Source organism: Cinclus cinclus, chromosome 4 (assembly GCF_963662255.1).
Source record: "Cinclus cinclus chromosome 4, bCinCin1.1, whole genome shotgun sequence".
NCBI classification, from domain to species: domain Eukaryota; kingdom Metazoa; phylum Chordata; class Aves; order Passeriformes; family Cinclidae; genus Cinclus; species Cinclus cinclus.
In genome coordinates this window covers 65,954,116-65,966,205 of record NC_085049.1, presented here as the reverse complement: position 1 = coordinate 65,966,205, position 12,090 = coordinate 65,954,116, and the positions used below count along the sequence as shown (strand labels likewise).

At 63.5% G+C, this 12,090-nt stretch overlaps 3 protein-coding genes across 3 annotated transcripts; all 3 read left to right on the top strand.

Annotated features, from left to right (window-relative positions):
* Positions 1-670: 670 nt before the first annotated feature.
* On the top strand, positions 671-3,117 carry LOC134043819 (acrosin-like; the record flags this gene model as incomplete). The annotated part of the gene is given in 5 exon segments (XM_062492551.1): positions 671-741; positions 869-1,118; positions 1,653-1,905; positions 2,116-2,267; positions 2,749-3,117. Coding segments are annotated over 5 exon segments (1,095 nt in total), but the record flags the coding sequence as incomplete, so codon positions are not given.
* Positions 3,118-3,923: 806 nt separating this feature from the next.
* LOC134043818 (acrosin-like) lies at positions 3,924-8,998 on the top strand. Its single transcript, XM_062492550.1, is given in 8 exon segments — positions 3,924-3,994; positions 4,122-4,384; positions 4,895-5,158; positions 5,370-5,515; positions 6,003-6,371; positions 8,160-8,412; positions 8,624-8,658; positions 8,993-8,998. Coding segments are annotated over 8 exon segments (1,407 nt in total).
* An 83-nt stretch (positions 8,999-9,081) lies between these two features.
* On the top strand, positions 9,082-11,601 carry LOC134043817 (acrosin-like; the record flags this gene model as incomplete). The annotated part of the gene is given in 5 exon segments (XM_062492549.1): positions 9,082-9,224; positions 9,352-9,612; positions 10,123-10,382; positions 10,600-10,745; positions 11,233-11,601. Coding segments are annotated over 5 exon segments (1,179 nt in total), but the record flags the coding sequence as incomplete, so codon positions are not given.
* Between the last annotated feature and the right edge of the window lie 489 nt (positions 11,602-12,090).

Here is a 12,090-nt window from a genome sequence, read left to right as displayed (position 1 = left end):
CAACGGTGAACTCAGTTTGTCTTTGAATTAGAGTTGTTCCTGTTTCCAGCTGTCCACGTTGTCCAGTTCAGTCTCCTGGGAAAAACAAAGATGGGGCAATTTGGGAAAAATGAGTGAGGTTGGGGGCAGATGGGAGGTAGCCAGGGAGGGGAGGGGAGGATGGGACTGCCAGATGGAGAGAGGGAGAAACTTCTCCAGCCCAGGACTCCTCCAGCAGAGCCTCAGGTGTCCCAATCCCAGGAAAAGTCTCTGAGAGGGACAGGAATGGGGGCAGCTGGAGCTGCGAGTCCTGGAGTCTTGTGGAGCTGCTGCAGGTGCCACCCTGAGCTGCAGCTTCCACACAGAGCTGTCCCCTGTGTTACCAGCTCCTGGCTCTGAGCTGCCCCATCCCACTGCCCCCACTGTGCCCTGGGTGCCAGGAGACTGGGATCCCTGGATCCAGGACATGCCCTCTGATCCAGTGGGATCCTTCAGGTCCCTCCCACCCAAACCATTCCAGGGTTCCACAGCTCTGAGCCCCCCTGTGCCCTACCTGAGGCCACCATGCCCTACACATGGAACCGGCCCCTGTGTAACATCAGCCTGGCCTGGTGGCACCATGGGCACTGCCAGGGCGGTGGGCACCAGAGGTGACACCTCGGTCCTGCCTCTGCCACCTGCGCTGGCACCGATGGCTTTGCTGGGACTGCTCGTCCTGCTGGCCCTGACCTGGCCCGTGGGGGCCACCTGGGACACGTGCAGGTCAGTGTCCCCGGGGGGCTCAGGGACATTCGGGGGGTCCCTGGCACAGCCTGGGCACAGAGGAGCCCCTTGGGGGTCCCTGTCCCTGCTGTCCCCGAGCAGGGCATTGATGGCTTTGTGCTTCCAGAGGCACCTGCGGGCTCCGGCCCATGGCCTTCGACCACAGATCGCTGGTTCCCGAAAATTCCCAGGACTCTGACTATGGATCCTGGGATTCTTTCGAAGACACCTCGCAGGACATGGGTGGCACTGGGGTCCACCCAGGGGCCTGGCCTGGTGTCATCAGCATCCAGGCCACCTTGGACAATGGCACGTGGCACATGTGCTCGGGGGCACTCATCCACCCCCAGTGAGTGCTGACAGTGGCCAGCTGCTTGGTTAGGGCAGGGTAAGGAGGAGCAGGGACAGGGATGGGATCCCAACAGGGAAAGGGATGGCATCCCAACAGGGACAGAGATGGGATCCCAGCAGGAACAGTGTTGGGATCCCAACAGGGAAAGGGATGGGATCCCAGCAGGAACAGGGTTGGGACCCAGCAGGGACAGGGATGGGACCCTACAGGGACAGGGATGAGAGCCCAACAATATCAGGAATGTCCCTACAGGAGGATCAGGGATGTGCCCATGAAAGGTCACAGATGTCCCCACAGCAGGGACAGGGATGACCCCGCAGCAGGATCCTGGATGACCCTGTGGCAGGGACAGCAATGTCCGTAAGGCAGGGTCAGGGATGTCCCCATGGCAGGGACAGGTGCCCAGCTTGCAGCACCCTGTGCTGTTCCGCGGCTGCCTCCCCTCCCTGCTGCGGGACAAAGAAGGCTGCGAATGGCTGGGCTGGGACAGCCCAGGCATTCCCTGGTCCTGCCTCTGCTCCCTGTCACTCTCCATGGCCCTCCCACTGCTGTCTTCCAGTGGAAGGTGCTGATCGGGGCCACGGATCTGGCTAAGCCGGGCCACAAGGCCGAGGTGTTCCAGATCAAGCAGATCCTGGTGCACAATGGCTACGTGGCCGCCACGGCCAGGAGCAACATTGACCTCCTGAGGATGGACCAGCCCGTGGAGTGCAGCGACTACATCCAGCTGGGCTGTGTGCCCGACAGCTCCCTGGCAGTGCCCGAGCTGAAAACCTGCTACATTGCGGGCTGGAGAGCCACCCCGGGCAGCGGTCAGTGCCCCAGGGGCTGAGGAGGGGTTGGCAACCACAGGGACACGGCCGGGCCGGCCCGGGGCAGAGGCCAAAGCAGGCCCGAGCCACATCTGGGCCGTGCCCCGGAGCCTTGGGCAGGGCCAGAGCGGGACAGGGGCACGGCCCAGCCCTGGGCAAGGGCCTGTGCCCAGGCCGGTGCCGGGTGCTCAGTGCCCTCTGTGCCCGCAGCCCGGAGCCCACGCCTGGTGCTGCAGGAGGCCAAGGTGCGGCTCATGGACGTCCAGCTTTGCAACAGCAGCCGCTGGTACGGGGGGGCCGTGCACCCCCAGGACCTGTGCGCGGGGTACCCGCGGGGCGGCATCGACACCTGCCAGGGGTGGGCGTGGGCACAGGGTCTGGGGCACAGGGACCCCAAACACGGCCCCATGGAATCCCTGACACCCAGCACAGGGGTCCCAAACACGGCCTGGCACTGGCTGGGCGTTGCCCGGTGTCCTCCCATCCCAAGGGCCCTTCCACTGATGAGTTTCCCTTGCCCATCCATGTGTCCCTTGCCCATCCGTGTGTCCCTGCCCAGTGTCCCCTTGTCCCCAAGGCCTGCCACTGCCCACAGAGCCCACCTGGTGCTCCCAGCACCCCCAGGTGTGGATATCCTGGAATATCCATTCCCTGCCCAACCCTGCTGACTGTGCAGAGATGAGAGAGAGCCCACCCTGAACCAGCCCCATCCTGCTGCCAGCCTGGAGCCCCCAGCCCCAGAGCAGAGCCTTCCCATGGGAATCCAGCCAGGAACGCGGCTCTGGCGGGGTCGGGATGGGAAGAGCAATGGCAGCAGCCCCTGACCCCTCTCTCTGGGTGCAGGGGGACATCGGGGGACCTCTGGTCTGCAAGGACAACGTTGGTGACTACTTCTGGCTGGTGGGACTGGCCAGCTGGGGCCAAGGCTGTGCCGGGGCCAAGCGACCCGGGGTGTTCACCTCCACCCAGCACTTCCACACCTGGATCCAGGTGCAGATGGGATTGCTCCCACCAGGAACTGATGTTCCTCCTGCAGAGCCCTTCCCACTGCCACCCCCGGAACCAGAGGAAGAGCCTGAGCCGGACTCAGACTTGAGCGATCTGGAGAATCCCAACCCAGAACCAGAGGATTCTACGGTGATTTCATTCCAACAACAAATCCTGGGGAAATTCCTGAATCTGGTGCTGGAGCTCCTGCAGTTCCTGAAGGGAAAGAAAACCTGAGCAGCAGGATGAGCTGATCCAGTTCTGGCAACCATTCCCAGCTGGGGCCATGACTGTGGTGCCCAAGGCAGCCCCCGTGCCCAGGGCTGCTGTGCCCTGTCCGTGCTGAGCCCTGGGCCCACCCCAACGGTGAACTCAGTTTGTCTTTGAATTAGAGTTGTTCCTGTTTCCAGCTGTCCACGTTGTCCAGTTCAGTCTCCTGGGAAAAACAAAGATGGGGCAATTTGGGAAAAATGAGTGAGGTTGGGGGCAGATGGGAGGTAGCCAGGGAGGGGAGGGGAGGATGGGACTGCCAGATGGAGAGAGGGAGAAACTTCTCCAGCCCAGGACTCCTCCAGCAGAGCCTCAGGTGTCCCAATCCCAGGAAAAGTCTCTGAGAGGGACAGGAATGGGGGCAGCTGGAGCTGCGAGTCCTGGAGTCTTGTGGAGCTGCTGCAGGTGCCACCCTGAGCTGCAGCTTCCACACAGAGCTGTCCCCTGTGTTACCAGCTCCTGGCTCTGAGCTGCCCCATCCCACTGCCCCCACTGTGCCCTGGGTGCCAGGAGACTGGGATCCCTGGATCCAGGACATGCCCTCTGATCCAGTGGGATCCTTCAGGTCCCTCCCACCCAAACCATTCCAGGGTTCCACAGCTCTGAGCCCCCCTGTGCCCTACCTGAGGCCACCATGCCCTACACATGGAACCGGCCCCTGTGTAACATCAGCCTGGCCTGGTGGCACCATGGGCACTGCCAGGGCGGTGGGCACCAGAGGTGACACCTCGGTCCTGCCTCTGCCACCTGCGCTGGCACCGATGGCTTTGCTGGGACTGCTCGTCCTGCTGGCCCTGACCTGGCCCGTGGGGGCCGCCTGGGACACGTGCAGGTCAGTGTCCCCGGGGGGCTCAGGGACATTCGGGGGGTCCCTGGCACAGCCTGGGCACAGAGGAGCCCCTTGGGGGTCCCTGTCCCTGCTGTCCCCGAGCAGGGCATTGATGGCTTTGTGCTTCCAGAGGCACCTGCGGGCTCCGGCCCATGGCCTTCGACCACAGATCGCTGGTTCCCGAAAATTCCCAGGACTCTGACTATGGATCCTGGGATTCTTTCGAAGACACCTCGCAGGACATGGGTGGCACTGGGGTCCACCCAGGGGCCTGGCCTGGTGTCATCAGCATCCAGGCCACCTTGGACAATGGCACGTGGCACATGTGCTCGGGGGCACTCATCCACCCCCAGTGAGTGCTGACAGTGGCCAGCTGCTTGGTTAGGGCAGGGTAAGGAGGAGCAGGGACAGGGATGGGATCCCAACAGGGAAAGGGATGGCATCCCAACAGGGACAGAGATGGGATCCCAGCAGGAACAGTGTTGGGATCCCAACAGGGAAAGGGATGGGACCCCAGCAGGAACAGTGTTGGGACCCAGCAGGGACAGGGATGGGACCCTACAGGGACAGGGATGAGAGCCCAACAATATCAGGAATGTCCCTACAAGAGGATCAGGGATGTGCCCATGAAAGGTCACAGATGTCCCCACAGCAGGGACAGGGATGACCCCGCAGCAGGATCCTGGATGTCCCTGTGGCAGGGACAGCAATGTCCGTAAGGCAGGGTCAGGGATGTCCCCATGGCAGGGACAGGTGCCCAGCTTGCAGCACCCTGTGCTGTTCCGCGGCTGCCTCCCCTCCCTGCTGCGGGACAAAGAAGGCTGCGAATGGCTGGGCTGGGACAGCCCAGGCATTCCCTGGTCCTGCCTCTGCTCCCTGTCACTCTCCATGGCCCTCCCACTGCTGTCTTCCACTGGAAGGTGCTGATCGGGGCCACGGATCTGGCTAAGCCGGGCCCCAAGGCCGAGGTGTTCCAGATCAAGCAGATCCTGGTGCACAATGGCTACGTGGCCGCCACGGCCAGGAGCAACATTGACCTCCTGAGGATGGACCAGCCCGTGGAGTGCAGCGACTACATCCAGCTGGGCTGTGTGCCCGACAGCTCCCTGGCAGTGCCCGAGCTGAAAACCTGCTACATTGCGGGCTGGAGAGCCACCCCGGGCAGCGGTCAGTGCCCCACGGGGCTGAGGAGGGGTTGGCAACCACAGGGACACAGCCGGGCCGGCCCGGGGCAGAGGCCAAAGCAGGCCCGAGCCACATCTGGGCCGTGCCCCGGAGCCTTGGGCAGGGCCAGAGAGGGACAGGGGCACAGCCCGGCCCTGGGCAAGGGGCTGTGCCCAGGCCGGTGCCGGGTGCTCAGTGCCCTCTGTGCCCGCAGCCCGGAGCCCACGCCTGGTGCTGCAGGAGGCCAAGGTGCGGCTCATGGACGTCCAGCTTTGCAACAGCAGCCGCTGGTACGGGGGGGCCGTGCACCCCCAGGACCTGTGCGCGGGGTACCCGCGGGGCGGCATCGACACCTGCCAGGTGTGGGCGTGGGCACAGGGTCTGGGGCACAGGGACCCCAAACACAGCCCCATGGAATCCCTGACACCCAGCACAGGGGTCCCAAACACGGCCTGGCACTGGCTGGGCGTTGCCCGGTGTCCTCCCATCCCAAGGGCCCTTCCACTGATGAGTTTCCCTTCCCCATCCATGTGTCCCTTGCCCATCCGTGTGTCCCTGCCCAGTGTCCCCTTGTCCCCAAGGCCTGCCACTGCCCACAGAGCCCACCTGGTGCTCCCAGCACCCCCAGGTGTGGATATCCTGTAATATCCATTCCCTGCCCAACCCTGCTGACTGTGCAGAGATGAGAGAGAGCCCACCCTGAACCAGCCCCATCCTGCTGCCAGCCTGGAGCCCCCAGCCCCAGAGCAGAGCCTTCCCATGGGAATCCAGCCAGGAACGCGGCTCTGGCGGGGTCGGGATGGGAAGAGCAATGGCAGCAGCCCCTGACCCCTCTCTCTGGGTGCAGGGGGACATCGGGGGACCTCTGGTCTGCAAGGACAACGTTGGTGACTACTTCTGGCTGGTGGGACTGGCCAGCTGGGGCCGAGGCTGTGCCGGGGCCAAGCGACCCGGGGTGTTCACCTCCACCCAGCACTTCCACACCTGGATCCAGGTGCAGATGGGATTGCTCCCACCAGGAACTGATGTTCCTCCTGCAGAGCCCTTCCCACTGCCACCCCCGGAACCAGAGGAAGAGCCTGAGCCGGACTCAGATTTGAGCGATCTGGAGAATCCCAACCCAGAACCAGAGGATTCTATGGTGATTTCATTCCAACAACAAATCCTGGGGAAATTCCTGAATCTGGTGCTGGAGCTCCTGCAGTTCCTGAAGGGAAAGAAAACCTGAGCAGCAGGATGAGCTGATCCAGTTCTGGCAACCATTCCCAGCTGGGGCCATGACTGTGGTGCCCAAGGCAGCCCCCGTGCCCAGGGCTGCTGTGCCCTGTCCGTGCTGAGCCCTGGGCCCACCCCAACGGTGAACTCAGTTTGTCTTTGAATTAGAGTTGTTCCTGTTTCCAGCTGTCCACGTTGTCCAGTTCAGTCTCCTGGGAAAAACAAAGATGGGGCAATTTGGGAAATATGAGTGAGGTTGGGGGCAGATGGGAGGCAGCCAGGGAGGGGAGGGGAGGATGGGACTGCCAGATGGAGAGAGGGAGAAACTTCTCCAGCCCAGGACTCCTCCAGCAGAGCCTCAGGTGTCCCAATCCCAGGAAAAGTCTCTGAGAGGGACAGGAATGGGGGCAGCTGGAGCTGCGAGTCCTGGAGTCTTGTGGAGCTGCTGCAGGTGCCACCCTGAGCTGCAGCTTCCACACAGAGCTGTCCCCTGTGTTACCAGCTCCTGGCTCTGAGCTGCCCCATCCCACTGCCCCCACTGTGCCCTGGGTGCCAGGAGACTGGGATCCCTGGATCCAGGACATGCCCTCTGATCCAGTGGGATCCTTCAGGTCCCTCCCACCCAAACCATTCCAGGGTTCCACAGCTCTGAGCCCCCCTGTGCCCTACCTGAGGCCACCATGCCCTACACATGGAACCGGCCCCTGTGTAACATCAGCCTGGCCTGGTGGCACCATGGGCACTGCCAGGGCGGTGGGCACCAGAGGTGACACCTCGGTCCTGCCTCTGCCACCTGCGCTGGCACCGATGGCTTTGCTGGGACTGCTCGTCCTGCTGGCCCTGACCTGGCCCGTGGGGGCCACCTGGGACACGTGCAGGTCAGTGTCCCCGGGGGGCTCAGGGACATTCGGGGGGTCCCTGGCACAGCCTGGGCACAGAGGAGCCCCTTGGGGGTCCCTGTCCCTGCTGTCCCCGAGCAGGGCATTGATGGCTTTGTGCTTCCAGAGGCACCTGCGGGCTCCGGCCCATGGCCTTCGACCACAGATCGCTGGTTCCCGAAAATTCCCAGGACTCTGACTATGGATCCTGGGATTCTTTCGAAGACACCTCGCAGGACATGGGTGGCACTGGGGTCCACCCAGGGGCCTGGCCTGGTGTCATCAGCATCCAGGCCACCTTGGACAATGGCACGTGGCACATGTGCTCGGGGGCACTCATCCACCCCCAGTGAGTGCTGACAGTGGCCAGCTGCTTGGTTAGGGCAGGGTAAGGAGGAGCAGGGACAGGGATGGGATCCCAACAGGGAAAGGGATGGCATCCCAACAGGGACAGAGATGGGATCCCAGCAGGAACAGTGTTGGGATCCCAACAGGGAAAGGGATGGGACCCCAGCAGGAACAGTGTTGGGACCCAGCAGGGACAGGGATGGGACCCTACAGGGACAGGGATGAGAGCCCAACAATATCAGGAATGTCCCTACAAGAGGATCAGGGATGTGCCCATGAAAGGTCACAGATGTCCCCACAGCAGGGACAGGGATGACCCCGCAGCAGGATCCTGGATGTCCCTGTGGCAGGGACAGCAATGTCCGTAAGGCAGGGTCAGGGATGTCCCCATGGCAGGGACAGGTGCCCAGCTTGCAGCACCCTGTGCTGTTCCGCGGCTGCCTCCCCTCCCTGCTGCGGGACAAAGAAGGCTGCGAATGGCTGGGCTGGGACAGCCCAGGCATTCCCTGGTCCTGCCTCTGCTCCCTGTCACTCTCCATGGCCCTCCCACTGCTGTCTTCCAGTGGAAGGTGCTGATCGGGGCCACGGATCTGGCTAAGCCGGGCCACAAGGCCGAGGTGTTCCAGATCAAGCAGATCCTGGTGCACAATGGCTACGTGGCCGCCACGGCCAGGAGCAACATTGACCTCCTGAGGATGGACCAGCCCGTGGAGTGCAGCGACTACATCCAGCTGGGCTGTGTGCCCGACAGCTCCCTGGCAGTGCCCGAGCTGAAAACCTGCTACATTGCGGGCTGGAGAGCCACCCCGGGCAGCGGTCAGTGCCCCACGGGGCTGAGGAGGGGTTGGCAACCACAGGGACACGGCCGGGCCGGCCCGGGACAGAGGCCAAAGCAGGCCCGAGCCACATCTGGGCCGTGCCCCGGAGCCTTGGGCAGGGCCAGAGCGGGACAGGGGCACGGCCCGGCCCTGGGCAAGGGGCTGTGCCCAGGCCGGTGCCGGGTGCTCAGTGCCCTCTGTGCCCGCAGCCCGGAGCCCACGCCTGGTGCTGCAGGAGGCCAAGGTGCGGCTCATGGACTTCTCCAGCCCAGGACTCCTCCAGCAGAGCCTCAGGTGTCCCAATCCCAGGAAAAGTCTCTGAGAGGGACAGGAATGGGGGCAGCTGGAGCTGCGAGTCCTGGAGTCTTGTGGAGCTGCTGCAGGTGCCACCCTGAGCTGCAGCTTCCACACAGAGCTGTCCCCTGTGTTACCAGCTCCTGGCTCTGAGCTGCCCCATCCCACTGCCCCCACTGTGCCCTGGGTGCCAGGAGACTGGGATCCCTGGATCCAGGACATGCCCTCTGATCCAGTGGGATCCTTCAGGTCCCTCCCACCCAAACCATTCCAGGGTTCCACAGCTCTGAGCCCCCCTGTGCCCTACCTGAGGCCACCATGCCCTACACATGGAACCGGCCCCTGTGTAACATCAGCCTGGCCTGGTGGCACCATGGGCACTGCCAGGGCGGTGGGCACCAGAGGTGACACCTCGGTCCTGCCTCTGCCACCTGCGCTGGCACCGATGGCTTTGCTGGGACTGCTCGTCCTGCTGGCCCTGACCTGGCCCGTGGGGGCCACCTGGGACACGTGCAGGTCAGTGTCCCCGGGGGGCTCAGGGACATTCGGGGGGTCCCTGGCACAGCCTGGGCACAGAGGAGCCCCTTGGGGGTCCCTGTCCCTGCTGTCCCCGAGCAGGGCATTGATGGCTTTGTGCTTCCAGAGGCACCTGCGGGCTCCGGCCCATGGCGTTTGACCACAGATCGCTGGTTCCCGAAAATTCCCAGGACTCTGACTATGGATCCTGGGATTCTTTCGAAGACACCTCGCAGGACATGGGTGGCACTGGGGTCCACCCAGGGGCCTGGCCTGGTGTCATCAGCATCCAGGCCACCTTGGACAATGGCACGTGGCACATGTGCTCGGGGGCACTCATCCACCCCCAGTGAGTGCTGACAGTGGCCAGCTGCTTGGTTAGGGCAGGGTAAGGAGGAGCAGGGACAGGGATGGGATCCCAACAGGGAAAGGGATGGCATCCCAACAGGGACAGAGATGGGATCCCAGCAGGAACAGTGTTGGGATCCCAACAGGGAAAGGGATGGGATCCCAGCAGGAACAGGGTTGGGACCCAGCAGGGACAGGGATGGGACCCTACAGGGACAGGGATGAGAGCCCAACAATATCAGGAATGTCCCTACAAGACGATCAGGGATGTGCCCATGAAAGGTCACAGATGTCCCCACAGCAGGGACAGGGATGACCCCGCAGCAGGATCCTGGATGTCCCTGTGGCAGGGACAGCAATGTCCGTAAGGCAGGGTCAGGGATGTCCCCATGGCAGGGACAGGTGCCCAGCTTGCAGCACCCTGTGCTGTTCCGCGGCTGCCTCCCCTCCCTGCTGCGGGACAAAGAAGGCTGCGAATGGCTGGGCTGGGACAGCCCAGGCATTCCCTGGTCCTGCCTCTGCTCCCTGTCACTCTCCATGGCCCTCCCACTGCTGTCTTCCACTGGAAGGTGCTGATCGGGCCCACGGATCTGGCTAAGCCGGGCCACAAGGCCGAGGTGTTCCAGATCAAGCAGATCCTGGTGCACAATGGCTACGTGGCCGCCACGGCCAGGAGCAACATTGACCTCCTGAGGATGGACCAGCCCGTGGAGTGCAGCGACTACATCCAGCTGGGCTGTGTGCCCGACAGCTCCCTGGCAGTGCCCGAGCTGAAAACCTGCTACATTGCGGGCTGGAGAGCCACCCCGGGCAGCGGTCAGTGCCCCACGGGGCTGAGGAGGGGTTGGCAACCACAGGGACACGGCCGGGCCGGCCCGGGGCAGAGGCCAAAGCAGGCCCGAGCCACATCTGGGCCGTGCCCCGGAGCCTTGGGCAGGGCCAGAGAGGGACAGGGGCACAGCCCGGCCCTGGGCAAGGGGCTGTGCCCAGGCCGGTGCCGGGTGCTCAGTGCCCTCTGTGCCCGCAGCCCGGAGCCCACGCCTGGTGCTGCAGGAGGCCAAGGTGCAGCTCATGGACGTCCAGCTGTGCAACAGCAGCCGCTGGTACGGGGGGGCCGTGCACCCCCAGGACCTGTGCGCGGGGTACCCGCGGGGCGGCATCGACACCTGCCAGGTGTGGGCGTGGGCACAGGGTCTGGGGCACAGGGACCCCAAACACAGCCCCATGGAATCCCTGACACCCAGCACAGGGGTCCCAAACACGGCCTGGCACTGGCTGGGCGTTGCCCGGTGTCCTCCCATCCCAAGGGCCCTTCCACTGATGAGTTTCCCTTCCCCATCCATGTGTCCCTTGCCCATCCGTGTGTCCCTGCCCAGTGTCCCCTTGTCCCCAAGGCCTGCCACTGCCCACAGAGCCCACCTGGTGCTCCCAGCACGCCCAGGTGTGGATATCCTGTAATATCCATTCCCTGCCCAACCCTGCTGACTGTGCAGAGATGAGAGAGAGCCCACCCTGAACCAGCCCCATCCTGCTGCCAGCCTGGAGCCCCCAGCCCCAGAGCAGAGCCTTCCCATGGGAATCCAGCCAGGAACGCGGCTCTGGCGGGGTCGGGATGGGAAGAGCAATGGCAGCAGCCCCTGACCCCTCTCTCTGGGTGCAGGGGGACATCGGGGGACCTCTGGTCTGCAAGGACAACGTTGGTGACTACTTCTGGCTGGTGGGACTGGCCAGCTGGGGCCGAGGCTGTGCCGGGGCCAAGCGACCCGGGGTGTTCACCTCCACCCAGCACTTCCACACCTGGATCCAGGTGCAGATGGGATTGCTCCCACCAGGAACTGATGTTCCTCCTGCAGAGCCCTTCCCACTGCCACCCCCGGAACCAGAGGAAGAGCCTGAGCCGGACTCAGATTTGAGCGATCTGGAGAATCCCAACCCAGAACCAGAGGATTCTACGGTGATTTCATTCCAACAACAAATCCTGGGGAAATTCCTGAATCTGGTGCTGGAGCTCCTGCAGTTCCTGAAGGGAAAGAAAACCTGAGCAGCAGGATGAGCTGATCCAGTTCTGGCAACCATTCCCAGCTGGGGCCATGACTGTGGTGCCCAAGGCAGCCCCCGTGCCCAGGGCTGCTGTGCCCTGTCCGTGCTGAGCCCTGGGCCCACCCCAACGGTGAACTCAGTTTGTCTTTGAATTAGAGTTGTTCCTGTTTCCAGCTGTCCACGTTGTCCAGTTCAGTCTCCTGGGAAAAACAAAGATGGGGCAATTTGGGAAAAATGAGTGAGGTTGGGGGCAGATGGGAGGCAGCCAGGGAGGGGAGGGGAGGATGGGACTGCCAGATGGAGAGAGGGAGAAACTTCTCCAGCCCAGGACTCCTCCAGCAGAGCCTCAGGTGTCCCAATCCCAGGAAAAGTCTCTGAGAGGGACAGGAATGGGGGCAGCTGGAGCTGCGAGTCCTGGAGTCTTGTGGAGCTGCTGCAGGTGCCACCCTGAGCTGCAGCTTCCACACAGAGCTGTCCC